The following is a 21523-nucleotide window of genomic DNA, read 5'->3' on the forward strand; positions in this document are numbered from 1 at the left end:
GAAGTCAATAGCTACAGGTAACAGCTTGGTTACCAACATTCTTAAAATATCTTCTTTTGTGTTCAACAGAAGAAAGAAACTTGGAACAAGTGACAGTTATTTTATACATGTTTCACCATGTTTAAATCCATTTTGCAGATTTTACATCAAATAAAAAGCACAAATTAAGTCCACAGATATGCAGAAAACCACAGGCACTGATTCACAACATATGCCTCCTCATATCTCCCCCATGAACTTTAAAAACACAGGAATGGAGCCATATCTAAACTTAAACATATCTAAACAGCGTAAATGCTTGGGAAGCATTAAATTCCTCTGACATCTGCTGAGCAGAGGCAGTATTCCCGGAAGCTCAGAGTGTAGCGCTGAGGTGATCCACACCCGGTGAGCTCATTCTGACATGTTTGTGTGCAGGCATGGATTAACCCCATAACTAATCTATAATGCACAACTGCGGTGGTGCGAGCACAGGCATTAGAAACAAACCAAAAACCCTGTAGAATAACGGCACACTAGCAATCGCCACAGACCTCACCACACACTCCATGAGCAAACACGAGGGGGGATAAATAGGGCGGTTATGGAGCACAGCAAGTATTTTTCTCATTCATTTTCTCCATAAGGATATACAAATCTTCAATGAAAAGTTCATGAAGCAAATTATAAACTTCATTCTGAAGCAATTAAATATGTGGGGAAAAAAAACATGAAAATACAGACAAGGATGCAAGATTGCTCATACCATGTAGCACTGTGAATGGCATATGTTAAATAAAAAATTATGATACAATACGAAAATACTAGGGATGCACGATATTTATCGGACCGATAAATTATCGGCCGATATGAGAGAAATGACATAATTTTATTACTCCGATAAATAAATGAAATCCGATAACTAGATCCGATAAAGTATGCTTGCTGGTAAATCAATCAATCAGTCTGATTTATCTGAGATTCATCTTCTTTCCGAGTGCAAGTGATTGCAGCTTTAAACTGCAGTGACTCTAAGCATGTGTTGTGCTCATTACGTCATCATTTGCGAACATGTCTTCGCCGGTCTGGAAGTTTTTCTCGGTGGCAGAGGAGGACAATGCCATTGCCATTTCCAATGCGTAAGGATTCCGAAAGGAGGAAAAAAGGCATCAAGTAGGGTTGTGACAGTGAGGAAATTTTCCCACTGGTTAATCGACGTGTCAACACCTTACCGGTATCACCTCGGTGGATGGGGGGTGGACGTCGTTTGAGTCTTCCCTCTTTTCCTCACTTTCCTTTGGTTTTAAATAGCTTGTAAGCTCTGTGCGCATTTTATTTTCACTTTTAAATTAGTGGCAATTCGGCATCAAGCAGTTGTTTGTTTTTAGTTCGCTTGAGTTTTCTCACTTTCCTTTGCTTAAAAAGCTTGTAAAAGCACCATACGTATTTTATTTTCACATTTAAATTAACGGCAATTCGGCATCAATTGCTTGAATTCAATTCAAGCAACAACAAAATACAACATAGAACATATAGCTAACTTTTATTAACAAAACGAATAAAAATGCACCATGCTATATGCCTAATATAAAATAACAGATAACTTACTAATTTTAAATATGCATGGTAGGCCTATACAAAACTGAAAATCAGTAAAGACTGAGGAACAAATAATTATAAAACGTAGAATGTTTATTAGTGAGATGGAAAGTTTTGAGGCACAGACTTCATACACCTTGATGTAAAATAATGGGAAAAATATCACAGTTTAAATGAAATAAAAATCAGCAAATACTGTGGAACCAAATAGGCTAAATGAGAAACGAATGTTTAAAAAAAATAAAAATAAATAGACCTTCCAATATCACCTTAGATAAATGGCAGGTCAACAGGCTTGTCAAAATCCAAAAATATTTTTAAAACGGGCGCTTTTACATTTCGTTTTGAAACTCTTCTGCCATCGTCTTGTCTTTTTCACCTCACTCTTGTCAGTCAGCTCGACTCTCTCCTCAGGTGATAAATGAAATCTGATCTGTGATGCGCGACTGTCGTTCGTTCACAAAAATGAACCGAAATACATGCCTCACAGACATGATAAATATATCTAAAGAAAGCTTTAAATTTCTACTTAACAAAATAATAAAAACGGAAACAAAAACTATTTAATACAATCGTTATCCGTGAAGATTCACTTCTCTCTAAAGGTGCGTCTAACGAGGAGATGACGAATCCTTACTATTTCCACCGGACACATTCATGGTAATTACTTTTGCTTTATTGCGTGTATTTGAAGCAGAACTCTTCAGCTGTGCTGACGGCTCGCTGCTGCTGCGGGACACTAAACACCGTCGAGCCACTCTTGACAGTCGCGGCAGCACGGACTCATGTTGTTTCCACCAGCGCAGCAATATTTTTTCATCAATAATTGATGGATGTCTGAAATATAAAGATAAGGAGAAGCCTAAAACAGGCCCGAGGCCCGGCCCCCGTCTGAACTATGACGTGAATATTGGCCCGAAGCCCGGCCCTAGGGACATAAAAAAGTAGGAGCCCGACTTTAAATTAAATTTAAAATAATAATAATAATAATTGGGGGCTAAAAGTGTGTTGTAATGCAAGCATTACTGAACATGTACCGAGCAAAATATTACTGAAAATTGATTAGTACTGCGTTACTGTAATGCAATACTTTTGTAACGCCTTACTCCCAACACTGCTTAAAGACTATATAACTTTCTCATCCTCGTGCACTAAACACGTTGAATAGATGCATTTCTTTATGCATTAAATATTTGAATATAAATTTGTTGTTAATGAGTTGCTAATTGCAGATAAACCATAGTTCTGTCATAATTCTGTTAAACCATTTCTGTTACAAAGTATTGTGGTGCCTTAAAAAATTGAAACATTAAAAAACAGTTAAAAAACATTTGAAGAGTCAGGACTGATGTTTGCTATAGTTAGGCCAGAGCTACTAAAATATCAGTTTAATCAGTGAATCTTAGATTTTGTATTCTCCTGGGTGCACAAACTGCAGATTATATGAAAATTATAATATAAAAATATGAACCTATCGGTATCGGTCATGAGAAGGACTTAATTATCGGTTATCGGTATCGGGTAAAATTTTTCATATTGTGCATCCCTAGAAAATACTTATAGTTACTGATTCCAAGTACACAAACAATACATATTTTAGATAATTGTATGTGTGTGAAACACTCAGATATATACAATTATAAAAGTAGTTTAAACATGTAGGGAGACGAGGTAATCAATGGAATAACTTTAAAGCAAAACAATTGAATGAAAAAGTGAGAAAATGGTAAAAGAAATAAAATGCACTACTGTTTCAAAATTTTGGGGTAAATAAATTTCAATACAAATATGCATAAATTGATCAAAAGGGGCTTTTATAATGTTAGAAAAATATACTAAAAAGCTGTTCTTAAACTTTCTATTCATCAAAGCGCAACTATTTTCAACATTATCATTATTAAATCAGCATATTAGAGTGATTTCTGAGGAAACGTGACACTAAAGACTGGAGTAATGATGCTGAAAATTCTGATTTAGCATCACAGGAATAAATTACGTTTTAAAATGCAATCAAATAGAAAACAGTTCTATTGAATTGTAATAATTTTTGACAATATTACTGTCTTTACTGTATTTTTAATCAAATAAATGCAGCCTTGGTGAGAAAAACCAATATCTAGCCTTGTTTCAATAAATCTTACCGACCCTTTTGAACTATATATATTTTATGAATTAATTTAATTAAATAATGGTCAATAAATTTTATTTCTTTAATTCTAAAACTTAGAAAATATATAAATACATGAAATTAAAATTGATCAGTCTTTTGAAATGATACCAGCAGACAAATGTGTTTCTGTTAAACCCTGTTTCATAGCAATTCCATCCAAAGATTCAGTCTGGGTCTGCTCATGACTGCAGTCCCACACATTCACACATTCACACACACACACACACACACACACACACACACAGAGAGTGCTTCCGGTCTGACCATTTAAGGAAGGCACATCCTGCTGGTTGCCATGGTAATTAAGGGAGCTAAAGGCAGAGAGAGCGCTGTACCTTGCTGATGTGAAGCTGCTGCTGCTGGAACTGTTGCTTGTGTTTTTCCAGGAACTGCTGGTGTTGCTGTTGAACCACCAGCTGCTGCAGCGCCTGGGCGTTCTGGGGCAGGGGGGCCGACTGTGTGCGTCCAAGGGGCCGATGCTGCCGGAGCTTGTGGATGGGATGCGACTGCAGGGACACGCCCCCCAGGCCTGAGGACACAACACATGGCTTTGGGTTACACAGCAGATTCTAGTTAGCACTCAGCCCCAAACTAATTATCACCTCGCCTGCTTTGGCTCTCGGGGGGTTAAGTTTCCTGAACACACGGCTGAAGATTTAAGCACATCTCTGCCTCATGCCCACGGATCGCTCAGGAAGCATCTAATGCACGACGAACATAAAACTGACAAGATCCTTCTCAAAAAGTGACAGAGTGCAAACAGAGCACTGGTCTTGAGAGTTTAACCATTTCAAACTTAACATGCTGTCCTAAATATGTAACTAATGGTGCAAAATGTGTAAAAGAAACAGCAAAAGATGTGGCCAAAAATGGTCAGACGTTTATATGTGCATTTAATGCATTTGTACATAGAAATAATAATACTAATAATATAAATATAATAAGAAATATAATATAATTCAATATAAAATACAGATAAAAAAATAAAATAAAATTCTACAAAATTAGTTAAATGTATAAAATATGCTAAATATTTGATATATAGTAAATATAAACTGTATATATAAATGTGAACATAATATATTAATATAAATATAAACTATATATTCATTAATTTTATAGAAAATATAATAACATTATATGAAACATAAAAAAATCAATTTTATTGAATTATATTCTATAAAATTACTAAAACATGTATACATTGTACATAAAATATATAAATAATTTTAGATTTTATTCTTTTTAATAGAATTATAAAAAATAATAATTCATGTATAATTCATTTTTATATAAATGAAATTATTCAATATAAATAATAAAAAAACATTTTAACTATGAAATACATATAATACATATTATATAATAATTTAATAAAATTTTATATAATTATAAAAACATGTATATACAAATATTTTAATATATAAAACAACAAAAACAGAAAAACTATGTAGCTTGTCACTGTCCATGCTGATCATATAAACACAGCTATGTAGGAAATTGTTTGCCTTGGACAACAATCAATTTCAATTTGTATAATTATACAAAAAATATGTTGACCCCAGAATGCCACAACTGACCAATCAGAACCCAGCAGAGAGCAGTGTTATGAAGACCACAGAGTAGCCCAGTGTGTGACCATTAAGAATTGAAACTACATCTCTGCCTCCACTATACTGAATTATGGATCGCCAAAAGAAAAGCTACAGTTTTCATTCCGAAAACATTATTATTTATTGATATTTATTTAGCGTTATTGCGCCACTCTGCTCCAGACACACTCTATCACTACTCCTCCCAGGGGCTTAACACTTCCTGTTTGTACACTTCCTGTGGATTTGCTAGTCTCCCTGACAACAGTGGGCGGAGAAGAGGTTTCCTCTTTAACGTGATGGTCTATGATGGCACAAATCATTAGTCAGAATTGACTGCGCCAGCGAGGCGTCTCTCTTTTTCTCTCATCCTCAGGATAAGTATTGACCTCTTCTTATTGGCAGCCTCTCTCTCCCGTCTCTCGTGAAGCCGATTCTGGCACATCAGGAGGCTAATTAACACCGCCTATGACTAATTTGATTAAAATGAGCCTTCTTTAGTGCGTATCGGAGGAAACTGAATCCAATTTATAAAGGGCGCTGCATAACCTATGCTGGACTAATTACAACCAATAAATGCATGTCATCCGCAGGGAGATCGGTGCGCGACGCATTATGATCCTGCAAGGCCCCGGGGCACCTGGCTCTTCGGAGGCCCCCTTTGGTGCAATTTTGAAATGTAATGTGCAAATAATGGAGAATTATGTCACAGAAATTAGAAATATTTGTGTATTATGAGAATTAACAAACCATGTGAATAATGCATTTAAGCTATACAACAGTTGCAAAGATTAGACATGAATTATGAAAATGAAACATTGAAAGTGGAAGCAGTGGGGTAAAGTGTGTCAGATGCTTCAGGGTAAGCTGTGCCGTGGTGAATGACTGAAACATTTCAAGCAGGGGATAATTTTTCTTCCATTCAAAAAAAAAAAGAGGAATTATACAATAAATCTGGAGAACTGCAACATTTTATGTTTCCTTATAACCTGCTAAAATGTAGAATTATTATATTTGCATTCCATTTACATTTACGCATTTAGCAGACTTCGTATATTCAATTTTAAATGTCTGGTTTAATGATATCTTTAAAAAAATGTGAATAATAAAATGAAACTTTGAAACAAAACAGTACATTCTTACATTGTATTAAAAAAAACCCCACAAAAATAAATAAATCTAAATGTTAATGTAAATGTTAATACAATACAATATAAATAAAGCATAAATAATAAAACATTAAACAAAAATAATTTAGTGAATAAAAATGTAATAAAATCTAAATTAATCGTAATTAATATTATACTTTGCAGACATAGTTTACAGATATCTTTATGAATAATGGTTAGTAAAATAAAACTAATAATAATGCATTGCAACTATATATATATATATATATATATATATATATATATATATATATATATATATATATATATACATAAAAAATATATAAATAAATTAAAACGAACACATTTTGATTACTAAACTATATGTTGGGTTACGGATACCATTAAGAAAAAGTGTGTGTGTGTGTGTGTGTGTGGGGGGGGGGGGGTTGTATAATATAATATAAGTATTTAATTTAATAATAATATATTTATAATATAATATAATAGATTTAATTTAATAATAATACAATAAAAATGAAGTATTGTTGGTATTTTATTTTAAAGAAACTTGTTCTCGTATTCCCCAATAATTTTACATTTTCTCTGGACATGACCCAGATTACCCCTAAAGTGTTACATCACATATTTATTTTTAATTTCTAAATGTCAAATTTAAATCAAACTTCTATGGATAGATGTTATAGACATTCTCTTTTCACTTTCTGTTTTACCAGAGGACAACTTCAATAAAAACGCCTCCGTGGGTCAAGGTGTCTCGATAACATCAATATTGGTTATTATGACTGCGACTGACCTGCGACCAGAGAGTTCTGTGCGGCCGACTGCTCCAGAAGCACCATATGCTGCAGGAGAGTGTTGTGTGCCGAGCCACCCTCCCGCTCCAAGGTGGATGCAGCCAGGTAAGAAGGCAGGTGGGCTCCTGGCATGAACGGAGTGGTTATGGGTATTCCTGGCTGCAATCCTGGCACTGCCATTCTGTCACCATCCTGTTGGCCAGAAGCCACCTATGTGAATAGAGAATGAAAGAGCATAATTCCAAAAGAATCTAGGGCAAAGAAGAGAGGACATTCCCTCGTAAATAATCTTTCGCTTGCGTCAGAGACCCGCGGTCAGTTATTGTCTCTCAAAAGGCTCTTTCTACAACACCACTGGTGCTGAAAGCCACATGTGGCCCCCTGACGCTCCAGACAGGGGCCTCTCTATGACGGAGAGAAAGAAAGATGGACTCACGCTGGAGGGGCCGGTGGCTGGCAGGCCCAGGGTGATGTTGGGAAGGGAGGGCGATGTGTACAGAGACAGCTGGCTAACAGGACCCTCTCTGCCCGTGAGTCTGTGTGCCAAAGATGGCTGGAACGACACACACACACACCAACATATGCACAGATAAATAAACCCCACCGGTAAAAACAAACAGCTCTGTCTGGTCGCTCTCCGGACCCATGCGGGACCCGTCTACAGAAGGAGACTGTGCACAGCTTAAAAACATGCATGGAAACGGCCAGGAAAATCACTTCCTAAAGCAACAAGCGACAAGTGTGGCAACCAATAAAACTGAGATATAACTACTAAAACGTGTCCTAAAGACGAAGCATGCAAAGAGATTTAGAGGTACACCAATAAGCTTCGAGAGAGATGTCATGCATTTCAGTGATTTTATCATGCTTAAAAGGTTTTCTTAGGCACAGTGAAGCAAAGAGCCTAATTAAAAACCATTAAAATGGGCTTTTATTAAATGGTGGCAAAAGTGATATTACTGAAGACACAGATGTTTAATAAATCATAGTCATAATAAATCAGTTTTAAGCTGACCACTGTGGTTAATCATTAATCTAACTCTAGATTGTGAAGCTTCTTTGCAACTTCCTGCATTAATTTGTATGCAGTGTTGGAGGTAAAGCATTACAAGTAACACAACGTACGTAATCAGATTACTTTTTTCAAGTAACTAGTAAAGTAATGCATTACTTTTAAATTTACAAGAAAACATCTGACTTACTTTTTCAAATAAGCAATGAAAGTTTTCCCATTTATTCACTGACACCTTTCCTGTCCCCATGTTGAGAGAAATCGGGAAAGGCACTTCCTTCAGACTGAGGCTTATTCATTTCAATTGGTAGTTGCCAAAAATATTACTTTTGGGTTTTTTATTAAAAAGCCCAGCTCAGGAGACAAAAATTAATGCAAAAGCAACTTAATGCTTTACTTTCCATAAAAAGTAATGAAGTTAAGCAATTAGTTACTTTTCTATGGAGTAACGCAATATTGTAATGCATTACTTTCAAAAGTAACTTTCCCCAAAACTGTATGTAATAGTTTTATTATAATGCATTATAAATATTGATTATTAAATATTATATTTTTTATATTAATGCACAATATTAAAATACAGAAATAATAAATAAATACACATTTAGACAAATATTAAAATAAAAAATTAATTTAATGTATTATTATTATTATATATATATATATATATATATATATATATATATATATATATATATATATATATATATATATATATATATATATATAATACAATATAGGCCTATTTCACATATTATATATTATAATTTGACAATGTATCAATCATTTTGACAAATTATTCACTATGAATCAAATCTAAACATGAAATTACTGGATCATCCAAAATTAGGCATGACCACATAAAACATACTCATTCTCATTTGAGAATTATAATAAATACCAGGGATTTTAAAACTGATCTTAAGCATCTGTGGTCACAGATTCATACGCAGTGCACTGTACCTCCACTGGACTGCTGGAGATTGAGCCAGCGATGCCGTTCTCATTGGTAATGTTGTTTGAACTGTTGTTGGGTGAGCTTGGACCAGAACCAGGAGCACTGCTGCATGCCGATTCTGAGAGAAAATGGATTTGATTAGTTTGGTGTCAGTCAAGAATGAACAGATGTTGGAGTCACGGCCTAGCAGTGCATGCAGGAGATTCAGCCAATCACTTTTTGACATTTTCAACTTTCACTATGAATAAAATGTGAACAACGTTCAAGACGGATCCCCTCACCTGCCATGTCCACAGAGCGCTTCTTTGCTGTGGTGATCGGCCCATCCTTCCTCCGAAGCAGCGGGCTACTCCTGCGCTCCGTAACTTTCTGCTTCAGCCTGGAACGCAGCTTCAGGTTGGGCTCAGATGCTGATGAGAGATGGAACAGGAAATATAGTTCATATTGCAACACCATTTTCAAACAGCAGGATGTGTGTAGGATAGAGTTGTGTGCCATTAAAACCAAATAGACGACATTTACACTTAGGCTTTGCTCCAAAACCACCTTTCTGTCTACCTCCTACTTGGGCAGTTGCTTTTTAAGACAGCATCCTAAATAAAGTTTAACTTTATACACACTGTGTACTGTGTGTGTCATGCAAATAGTGAGCTAATAAGCATAAAATATATTGCACATAAAAATACTAGGTAAAATAATAAAAGCTTAATTAGAACAATATATATATAAAAAAAGACTTATTACTCTGGAATGTGTTATGAATTATTTTTAACTTTTGTATTAGTAAAAATTAATACATAATCAAATACATACACACAGACAAATAAATTAACAATTAAATAAAATAAATAAATATATATATAAAAATAAATAAATATCCAAACAACTGTATGTAAATAAAAATAAAAACACAAATAAAAACATAAAAATAATTAAGACATAAATATTATATAAAGAAAAGAAATAATAAAATAAATTAATATATTAAAACAAATAAATAATAATTATTATTATTTTAAAAAAGAGAAATAAAGAAATGCATTAAATATTAACATGTATACATACAATCAATACATTATATATATATATATATATATATATATATTACAATCCATCTGAAACGAATCCTGATCCTCCACTGAAAATGATTTCTGGTCTGATATGATTTTTGACTGATTCAGCAGAATCCATCTGTTAAGTAACCAAGACGTTTGACACTAGCTTGACCTGTCCCAAGCAACTAATTAATCCTTATAAAAGAGGCTAGTTCAGGTCACTCATTATGCATGTGAATCCAGATTCCAGTTGAGAAACAATGGAGCAAACCAGCATCTGAACAGCTTCCAGCTTGGCACAGCAACTTGCCCAAAAGTTTAATCAAGTCCATCTAAGTGTAAACACTGCAAATGAATACCCTCGGTCGAGAGGGCTTTCAGTTAAACAGTTTGCAAACACTAAGCTCTTGGAGTGTGACGTAGCGTGTCAGAACAGGCCTGCCACTGAGGCAGGGCACAGGCCTGGCCAGCAATTACCAAAACGAAAGTTCACTGCGAGGGTCACGCCTGTTTGAAGCCGTCATCCAGGCACGGACGTCACGCCCATTAGCCACTGCTGACACCCGCTCACATACTCCAACAAAGGCTTCTCAATCCCTCTCTTGCCCCAATTGTGCTCTCTTAATCCTTGCTTAGTTTGTGACCCCGTGTCAAAATGTGCATGGCCCAGAGAGAAGTGCATGCAAAGTTCATTAGAAGCAATGCAGGCCTGGCAACTGCAAATTGCACTCAATAGTCATTTGGTACGGAGCGTCATGCACCTTTTGCCATCTGCAGACATTAACACGAATGAACTAAAAGTCAAAGTGCTCAAGTCATACAAACATTGATGAGGGACACGTGTTTCCTCTCCCCAGTCATGCGTCTGTCATTAAGCAGTAGTAAAACAATTTGTTTATACATTTACTTACCATATTTTTTTTCTTTTTTTAAGCATAAACCTTTTTTTTTTTTTTGTTAACAAAAAATCATGCTTAAAACAGGAGAGAAAAAAACTGGTTGCAAAAATGTAAACTATAGTTAAATAATAAACTAAATTATAGTAAGCTTGTATGTTAACAGCAGTTTCAGCAAGAAGGTATATAATAAAATATATTAAAATATTAAAAGTATACTAACGCATGTAAGTGTGTGTGTGAATATACATTTTTTTCAGCTGATAATTTTTTTTGATGATTAGTAAGTTTAGCATTTATTTCTAATGTAATAATTACTAGTTACATAATAATTAGTAATAAGTGTAAATAATTATATAAGCTTTATCAATTACTGTCAGTACATTAACAATAACCAACATTAAACTCCATACAAAATAATAATAATAATACATCTAAAAAATACAGACTAAGGTTTATCATTACAATTATTATTATTATTTTATTTATTTTGTAGTATGAGATACAGAGCAAGCTAGTGTTAGAGGCCTTTTTTGCTTTTGTTAATTGTATATTAAATAAAACAAAAAAACAAATAGATAGAATACAAAAAGATTCAAGATTTTTTTTTTAAAGAATAGAATTAGAATAGAGAGTGCTAGAGTCTGAAGTAATGAATTTAGGTAAAGGGGTGCAGAGCCAGTTTTATGGAAAGTAGTGTTAAAATCAAAAGCAACCATAATAAAAGACCAAAAAAATGAACATCGATTGACTTATGGAGAAGTAAACCAAACAGATATATTAGGTACGTTTGTAAAATTGATCTAGCATTAGGATAAAGCAAATGATAGTAAGTATGGTGCTACTTCTGGTTACACACTAAATCACTTAAAGCACATATTCTGCATATTTTGGTGTTAAATACTGGGAAACCATATTTGTTACCTCCTATGGTTTCTATTGAGTCATAACACGTTGATATGGAAGGGTTCAAATGAATGTTCAAAGTAAAAGCCTGCACCACTGGATCTAATAGGTAGATGTTGAGGAAGCAAAGGTTCCATCACTTCTCCTCTCAAGAGCACTCTATTCTGAAAAGCCAATCTTGCGGTTATACTTATCAAACTAGGTAGAAATGAGGACGGCACTTCTTGTAAGTGGTAGGAACATTCCCAGACATCTATGTTAAAGAAAGTTGGGCATGCTGCCATTAATGCCTGCATTAGCAAGAGCAGAGGAGCAAGGAACTGTAATAGAGACAGGAGTAAATTTAACATGAGCACGTGTCCATCTTACGCTATCTGCCATTTAATAAAAAGTAAAAACAAAGCTTGTTGCTGCATGTAGTGTTGCTTTCGTCAACGACTAAATATCGTCGTCAACGAACCTTTATCACGTGACGAAAACGAGATGCAACGTAAATGCTGGTCATGTGACGATGACTATAATTAAATGTATAATGCAATATTGTTGACGAATAAAAACCGAGACTAAATGTGGTTTACAAAATAAAAGCTATGCTAAAATGTCTCTTCATTTTCTTTGACCAAAACGAGACGTAACGAAACTAAATGTTGTAACGTTATTTCGTCTCGCGTAGTCACGTTATTATTATTATTTTGCAGTATTTCTGTTTCCTGTGTCTCACTTCAGGGGCTGCATCAAGTCGCACTGCGCAGACGCTAGGCGACGTCACTTCCTCAAGCCCCACTCGCGGCATTATTTAGAAGACGACAACAAACAAAGTTAAGTCTGACACAGAGAAAGGGACCGATGGCGGGGTTCGTCTTTGGGAGATGTGTATGTAGGCTACTTCTAACATGTTTGGTTGGTAAAATAAATGTTGTAAATTCAAATCAGAGCGTCTTCCGTGTCTGGAATGGATGTATTCTTGAGTCTATAAGGTAACAATAATATAATAAGATAACCTTGTTTGAAATGGGTTTGGCTAAAAGAAAATTGTGGTTTCGTCTATACTACTAGGTACTTATACTATATTGACTGGGTTAAATAGAATTGTATTACTAAAAAGAGACTAAATTACAATTTTCATTGACGAAAACTAGACTAAAATGCCATCGGTTTTCGTTGACTAAAACTAGACGAAAATAGTCATGGATAATTCTGACTAAAATGCTCAGACTTTTAGTTGACAAACTTGACTAGACTAAAAAGAGTATGAACGTGACTAAAACTAATAAAAACTAAAATGACAGCTTCACACAAAGACTAGACTAAAACTAAAATTAAAACAGGCCGCCAAAAACAACACTAGCTGCATGTGAGCAATTGAGCATCACCACAAAGCATATTTAACGGTAATGTGTTAAAATGTCATTTTTTACTTTATTAAGCATAAAAACACCATCATATGTTTGCAGATATTTAGAAACACTAAATTCACATACTTGTTTCTCTGAAAAACAATGCTACTGTTATATATTCTGCTTTGAAATGTGAGTTCCATGTCGGAATGTCTGTTTTTGTTTTGGTCTGCGTGATTCCACAAACTGCCAAATTAGCCAACAGAATTTCGACACCCTGGGTTGCCAGATGATGGAAGCCAGTAAACAAACTGGGTCAGAGATCGCAGATCCTACCCGACCTAAAAAGCCTCAGCATCCATCTAAACAGCTCTATGACTAGAGGAATTGAAATGCAAATAAATCAATTTATCAACTTGTGCTTGTTCATGTTACCAATCTGGCAACCCACATGAGCATAGAGTCTGAAGAGGAGGGGGTGGGAGAAACAACTCTCTCTAATATTTTGAATATAGACGGGCATCACTGAATTCAATAATGAAATGCCTTTAACTAAAAATTTAGTGTTTAATCTTGTCATTTTACATTATTGACACACTATTTTCCTATTTTGATATTGTGCAGTAGCTTTCACAATTTGTATTGTTAAAAGCGTTATATAAATAAAGGTGACTTGACTTAACTGCAATACCCATTTCAACCATTAGCTGTCAATATTACATACTGCACCTATAAAATGATATTCAAAATCTAACAGATCTCAAGCTATACACCCTTTGGTTTGACCACCTGATGAATTTTAATAGTTTTAGCATGAAATACAGGCTATAGTCGGCAGCTGTAAAGGAAATAAATGAGCTCTCTCACTGGCAGGACTCAAGGCCCTTGACTCTCACCCGCCTCTTGTAAAAACTGTTGAGATGGCAGAAGTGTGCGAGTGTGTTTGGGCCAGTGCTGTTCCAGAACTCTGACACGTCCGCTGCAGTGGCCCATGATATTTGCTGATGTTACACACTCACACACGTCTGCTCCAAACTCAACTCTTGAAGGGTGACGGTGACCCTACTGGGCAGTCTGACAAGGCAGGATAGGTTAAAAACTATTTTCACCAAGTGAAAGTTCACAATGTAGATAAATGAAGTCATATTTATTTATATAGCTCTTCATACAAGTAGTCTCAAAGCAGCTTCACAGTAATAAACAAGAAAATAACAATAGTATATAAGTGTCATTATTCATCTTAAATAAGCTTAAGTGTAGTTTGAGTTTAGTTCAGAAAAGCACTATGAATGCACAGATATTAAAATCGATAAGCCAATATTTCTTGTCATTTTTTATGGCCGATAAACAATAAATGGCTAATATTCAAATTCTAGATTTGTTCAATTAATAATCAATCAATAATTATACTAAGCAATATGAAAATCGATATTCGCTTTGAAATTTGCTTAAGATTCCATTTAAAAAAATATTTTTCACAAAGTGAAAGATCACCATCAAGGTTCTAGCTTGAGTTTATCCATAATGCAGAAAAGCACAAGGGATGCAAAGCTATTCAAATCAATAAATCAATCTTTCTTTTCAGTTTATGGCTGATAACCGATAAATGGCTGATATTAAAATTCTCGAATATTTTGTCAGATTAATTTAAAAAAATAAAGCCTAAAATAATAGTTTCAAATGCAGATATTTGAAACCGATATTTCTTTTCGTTTTAGGGCTGATAACGGATAATGGCCGATATTAAAATTCTACAATTAAATTTAAAATAAAACCTATAATAAATGATTTCAAAGGCTAGCAGTGAATTTAGGCATCAAAACTTTTTAATATGCAATATGAAAAATGGAAGTTACATTTTTTTTACATTTACATTTTGGAAGATTACATTTAACAGTGTAATTATATTATTAGCTTAATAAAAAGTGTTTAATACTTTAAATGAGTGTTAGATGGCAAGAAATATAACCCACAGTAAATGGAAAAATAGGGAAAATTACCTTGCACAATTAAATAAACAATATTGGCTGAGATACACCCAATATCAACCGATTACAATAAAATTGGCTGATAATCGATACAGTACAGGTATTTTGTGCATTCCTAAAAAGTACCAGCTTCCTCTTGCACAGCATCTCTGGCATAGCAGCTTCTGCAGAGCACCGAGAAGAACCTCACATCACAAGCTGATGAATTAATTCTCAGAATATGAAATAGGAGATCTTGAAGATTAATTTTCATGATGATGATGATTGCTGAGGAGAAGATCTGGAGGAGTTATCAGGCTGATAAAGTGAGGACAAGTTGTCAACAGAGCCGACGGGAAATGACAAGTAGAAGTCATCACCCTACAGCTATTAAAAAAGCACTTAGATCCAGATAAGGGAAATGAGCTCTTAGGAGGCAAACAGAAGCTATGTTGAGTGGACAGCATGTTCAGGGAGCGGCACGGCTCCTCATTAGCTGCAGTCAAAGCCATGTTATGACCATCAGTAGTCTAAGACAGGGGTTGTCAAACTTTTTGATGCCAAGAACCCCTAAACATGACGATTCCCTTCCTAAAATATAAAAGGAAGCAATAGATTTTCATGCATACAGGTCCATTTATATGTTTGTGTTTGGATTATTGTCAGGTTGGAAGATCCAAACATGGCCCATAAGATTTCTAACAGAGTCAGTCACCTATTGATTTTTTTATCTGTTGGTATTTGATAGAATCCATGATGCCATGTGTCTAAACAAGATGTCCAGGACCTCCAGCAGAAATATAGGCCCACAACATCCATTATCCCTGTGTTCACCAAATCCATCTTGAGTGTTTGCTGCTAAAAAGCTCATTTTTTTTAGTTTCATCTGACCATAGAAGCTAGTCCAGCCGGCCAGTCATTAGTTCAATGAAAGGTTAGATTTTTGTGATTTTTTAAAATAAATGATCAAAAGGATTAATAATGAAGGTTTATTTTCAGAGTCTTCTTTGATCATAAAACACACCATCTAAAGTTGATGCAATAATATTTGAACACTTTAAGGCTGATGATACACGGGGAAACTCTTTGAGCAATGTTGTCGTCAACAGGCAACCAGGTGTGAGACAGGGGCCCACAACCGATCTAAAGTATCCAGATAGAAATTTGTTACCCATTCTCAAGTGCCCAAGCAACATTGCTTAAAAAAGTTGCCCAGAAAAATTGCTCAAAAAGTTTCCCTGTGTATCATCAGCCTAACTTTTTTCAAAAGCCTTAAAAATATGCATACTGTAAACAAATAGACAACCGTATTTGCATTTGCATACGCATTTGTCAGCTTTTGGTTACCAGACCAGATCACTAAACATTACCCAAGAAACAAAGCACAGTCCTGTGCACAATTCTGTCCTTTACTGCTGCTGCCCCCAGCCTGCATCCCAGCTCTTATTAGCAGGTATTAGGTCACAAATTGCAACCTCCAGGCTGATTAATGTAATTGTGTTTAAAGCTCAAGCGCAATTCCTTCCAGATTTCTCTATCCTCGGCTTTCTAATCCTATAAACTCCCCAGCGAAAATTGACGTGTCAACATGAATGTGAAGAGCACTTCAGAGTAACCTGGAGGCGATTCATATGGTGTACAAATGAGAAGAGCAACGGCAATGCTTTGTGCGACGTCTCAAACTCATTTTCTGTAAAAGCGTCCAAATTCTGATCAAATGAGAGCAACTTGTGTTTCAAGTGAGGCATAACAGACAGTCATTTACTCACTGACCCAAGGCTGTCAACAGCAAATAATAGTTTGCGATGAATTTTGAGCCAGATTTTCTTTGTGCATGACATGTAAAAGAATGAGTCAATGAAAAAGAGTCACGGTTGCTGCAAGCCCGCTCTGCGCAAAATGCCAGCTCTGTGACCTTCCTGCCTGCTCAAACTCGTTCAGAAGAGCACGGCCTCGCAGCACTGCAGGAGAAACGCATGAATGAAACAAAAGAGCTCTCGCTGAGTCACATACTTACACCATGCATTCACACTTAACGTGGAGAGGAAAGTGTCAACACCACTGCTGGAGGATGTTACTTGTAAAAGTAGCATGCTACAATACTGCATTACTTATTCTAAAAAGTAAATAATTATGCTACATTGTTATGTCATGTTAGTTTTTGTCCTCGTACAATTTTTTTCACATATGACAATCACAAGAAACGTAAAGCATCACAAAACTGAATGTTGCATTTTTGACAAAAAGTTGATAAATATCTTCTTTTTATTCTCTTACAAAATCAACATAAAACTTTATCAGAAACTACATCAGAAGACTAGTCACATGCAACTGCAACAAGCAAAACGTTTATGACAAAGGCAAACAAAGTGTTATTTTTGTCTGCTATGTACTAAAACAACTGGAGAGTAACGCATATTCAAATTTAAAATAACTAAATTTAACATGCTTTTTTGCATTACATAAAAAAATACTAATTTGTTACTTGTGTGTACCGTAATGTGCAGTACCTAATATTGTGTCAATTTCATTTTTCGTGAATATTTTGATCGTGAAGGTCAAAACTTTGATTACATAAAATGTTACTTACTTTAAAAAAGTAATCCGTGTAAATTTTCCATGAAAAAAGTCTAATTATGTGAAAAAATCTGATTACAGCAAAATATTACTTAGAGCAAAGTATCGCCTGTAGCGTGAAATAAATAATAATGTGAAAAAATAATTACAGAAAATGTTGTGATATGAAAAACTGATATGTAATTTAATTAATATTAATATTACTTTTTGAGTAAAAATCTGATGTAAAAAAATTTAATTAACATTAAAAAAATCTGGATACATAATACATGAATTATTTGAAAAAGTAACTGATACTGTGGAAATTTAACAAGCAACGCATCACTAATTACTTGAAAATCAAATTATTTAAAATATCTGACAACAATTTTACTTATTTGAAAAAAGTAACTTGTAAGGGAAGGAAAGGGAAAGGGAAGTGGTGTGCACCTTTGGGTCGGGTTACAAGTCCGACCCACGACTGCCCCTATAAATGTATTATGTAATACGTATTATGTAAATTTAATAAGTATCATTACTTAATGCATGAAAAAATCGGATTCTCTGAAAAATCTGATTACATAACATTACTTATTTGAAAAACGTAACTAACATTGTGTATATTACAATAATAATGTTCCATAACTTAGTCACATGGTAAGTACATTTTACTGCATGTAAGTACAACGGCTACTACTAAGTACTTAACTAGGTAATTACTCTGTATTATGGACACCTTAAAATAAAGTGTTAACAAAAATCTGATTACATAATACATTATTTATTAGAAAGAGTATCAGATATTGTGTAAATTTAATGAGCAACATCACTTTGTTCATAAAATCACTTGTTGCATGAAAATCTGATTAAGTAAAAAAATCTGATTGCATACAGTTACTGATACTAAATTAGATATTTGATTGAAAAAAATATATGATTACGTAACATGCAGCATTTATTTGAACAAAATAACAACACAAGTCACACGTCACTTTACTCCTTGAGAACAGCAAATCGATAACGCAACATGTAACATATAACCCCCCAAAACACTGCTCACCACTATCACCATTTACCATGACATAAATACAGAAGAGCAACCGTCTGTGCAGCATTCATGCCACTGGACATCTAGCAGACTTCACTGTCCTAAAACAACATCACACTTCCTGCAGCTGCCAACAGCCAAGGTTCCAGATGTCCGACGGTTAGGTGAGATGTGTGAAAACAGACTCGGGCCTGTCCTGAGAGGGAAACCGAGCGTCAAACAGTTCTGGTTAAGGCCGGGCCACCCTCCTTCTCCATAACCCCTCTGCAGGAATGCGCTCTGCCAGCCAGAGCAAACTGAGGTTTATCTACAGCGGGACGACTGGAATCGACTTGCAAACGAGCCTTACCGCAAACTCAATCATCAGAACTAAACAAAGAACATTTCACAGCTTGAAGTTCAGACCATCGGATCCTCTTTCCCAAAGTTCCACCGCCTGTATGCTCCTGCTGCTTTCCCAAGTTAACAGCTCACATGGGAAATATAACCGTGAAAGGACGTCAAAGAGGTTGTGCCACTCATGGATAATGAAAACAATGAACTGTGGGAACACAGATCACATCAAACCAAACTGTGGGTTGCAACAGCGCAATCAGGGTCCAATATTAACACCCGCCAAGTGCCAAATGTGAGTAGATGACGACTGGTAACTTGTCAACAGCTAAATTATAGGTAAGATTATGTGCAAGTGACATGCAAAAACTTCTGATGATGGAATAAAAGTAAATTAAAATCAATTAAAATCAAACTCAAAAACTCTATTAAGTTTTCTCTATTAAAGAAAAATAAACAACTATTCCTTGTGGAGAAGTTTCTCTAGGTTGTATGAAGTCATTTTTTCACTGAACCCCATGTGGCAACACATATGGTGGAATATTTGTCGCATTAAGACGAAATAAAAAAATGTTGAACAAAATAACTTGTTTCTTTGACAGGTGCAGTTTAATAGCACAATGACTCATGCTGTTTGTCACAAATATGCAAAAGCTATGAAATAAATAAATTAATTAAATAAAAAACAAGTAAACCGTCAATTTCTTACAGGGATAAAATAATAATAAAAAATAACAGCTAAACAACATGTTTCTTATAGGGATAAAATATATATAAAAAAATAATAAATTAATATATAATCTCTAAAATAATAAAATAAAAAAGCCAAACTATCTTGTAGGGGAAATAAAATAAATATAAAATATAAAATAATAAAATAAAATAAAAATGCCTGTATATAGAATATTTATAGCCTGTAAATTTTCTCAGCTCATTATTAAAATAAATAAAATAAAAAATAGATAAAATAGAATATACATAAAAATAATATATAATTTATCAAATAAAATATATAATATATAAAAAACAGCTATCGCTTTCTTATAGGGAAAATAAAAAAAAATAAAAAAACAAAAAAACAAAACAAAACGCCTGCATGGAATTTCTTGCCTGTAAATTTTCTCATATTATCTGCAATTTGGCAGGTGCAGCAAAACATTCATTTTGGACTCTGAGTGCAATGAATGTTCAATCATCCTCGTGCAGACCTAGAGGTCATAAAGGTTGCTGTACAGTAAGACTCTTTGATTTAAGTAGCAGGAGTTGCATTCACCTTCTGTCCGCAGTTACGAGTGTAGTGCACTCCGCAACACCTCCCCCTCCCGTCTCCCTGGCCTGCACTGTAATTACGCAGGTCTCACCGGGGCTCTGTGTGTGCTAAAGGCCCAGGGCAGGTTGTACTGCGGGTCCCTGACAGGCCCATTTCCAGGGTGATTAATGAGCACAGAGGCCTTACGCTACCTAAACCAGCCCAAAGTGAGTCTGCATAGGAATTGCCCTTGAGTGCTCTCCTGCAGCATGGGGGGGGGGGGGGGGGGGGGGGTGTCTTTACCTAAACCTCCTAAAACATCATGCACATTTTTCTTCAAAAGCAGAAAACTTTCCAGAATGTTCCAAAATAAAAAAAATAGGGAGTCTCCAATGCCATCAAGGAAATCTAGACAATGTTACCTGGACCTTGTGAAGGTGCATCTTACAAAAATTGTCGACTTGTTCTGGTCATGTTTCACAAAACGAAACAAAACAAAAACACTATTTATACATTTTTTCATGTAAATTCTGTTTATTTCCCTTCCGAATTTTAATGGAACATGAAAAAAAAAATAAAAAATAAAAAATAAAAAAAATAAATAAATAATTATATATATATATATATATATATATATATATATATATATATATATATATATATATATATATATATATATATATATATATATATATATATATATATATATATATATAATTTTTCTTAATTGATTAAAAGAAAAAGAAAAACTAAAACTGAAATAAAAACAAACCTAAACATTAATTCTCTGTATAATTGTGTATGTGACAAATATAAACAAATTATTATTATTATTATTAAAATATAATAAAAAATAAACGTAAATGCATTAAAAAAATTTAAAACTATAACTGTATATACACAAAACTAAAATAACACTGTTCAGAACATATTTGATTA

The 21523-nt window shown here is 34.5% G+C and overlaps 1 protein-coding gene across 2 annotated transcripts in view; it reads right to left on the reverse strand.

Moving 5' to 3' along the window:
• The window catches only part of LOC306876847 (histone deacetylase 4-like), a 220599-nt gene that overhangs the window by 67085 nt on the left and 131991 nt on the right, over positions 1-21523 (reverse strand). For both annotated transcript variants that reach the window (XM_079428276.1, XM_079428277.1), the window contains 5 exons: positions 9519-9647; positions 9243-9355; positions 7704-7820; positions 7267-7477; positions 4084-4277 (listed from right to left, as the gene is read on the reverse strand). In XM_079428276.1, coding sequence (XP_079284402.1) covers positions 4084-4277; positions 7267-7477; positions 7704-7820; positions 9243-9355; positions 9519-9647 — 764 coding nt within the window. The remainder of the gene's footprint in view (positions 1-4083; positions 4278-7266; positions 7478-7703; positions 7821-9242; positions 9356-9518; positions 9648-21523) is intronic.

Source organism: Barbus barbus (genome assembly GCF_936440315.1).
Source record: "Barbus barbus genome assembly, chromosome: 11".
Classification (NCBI taxonomy): Eukaryota; Metazoa; Chordata; class Actinopteri; order Cypriniformes; family Cyprinidae; genus Barbus; species Barbus barbus.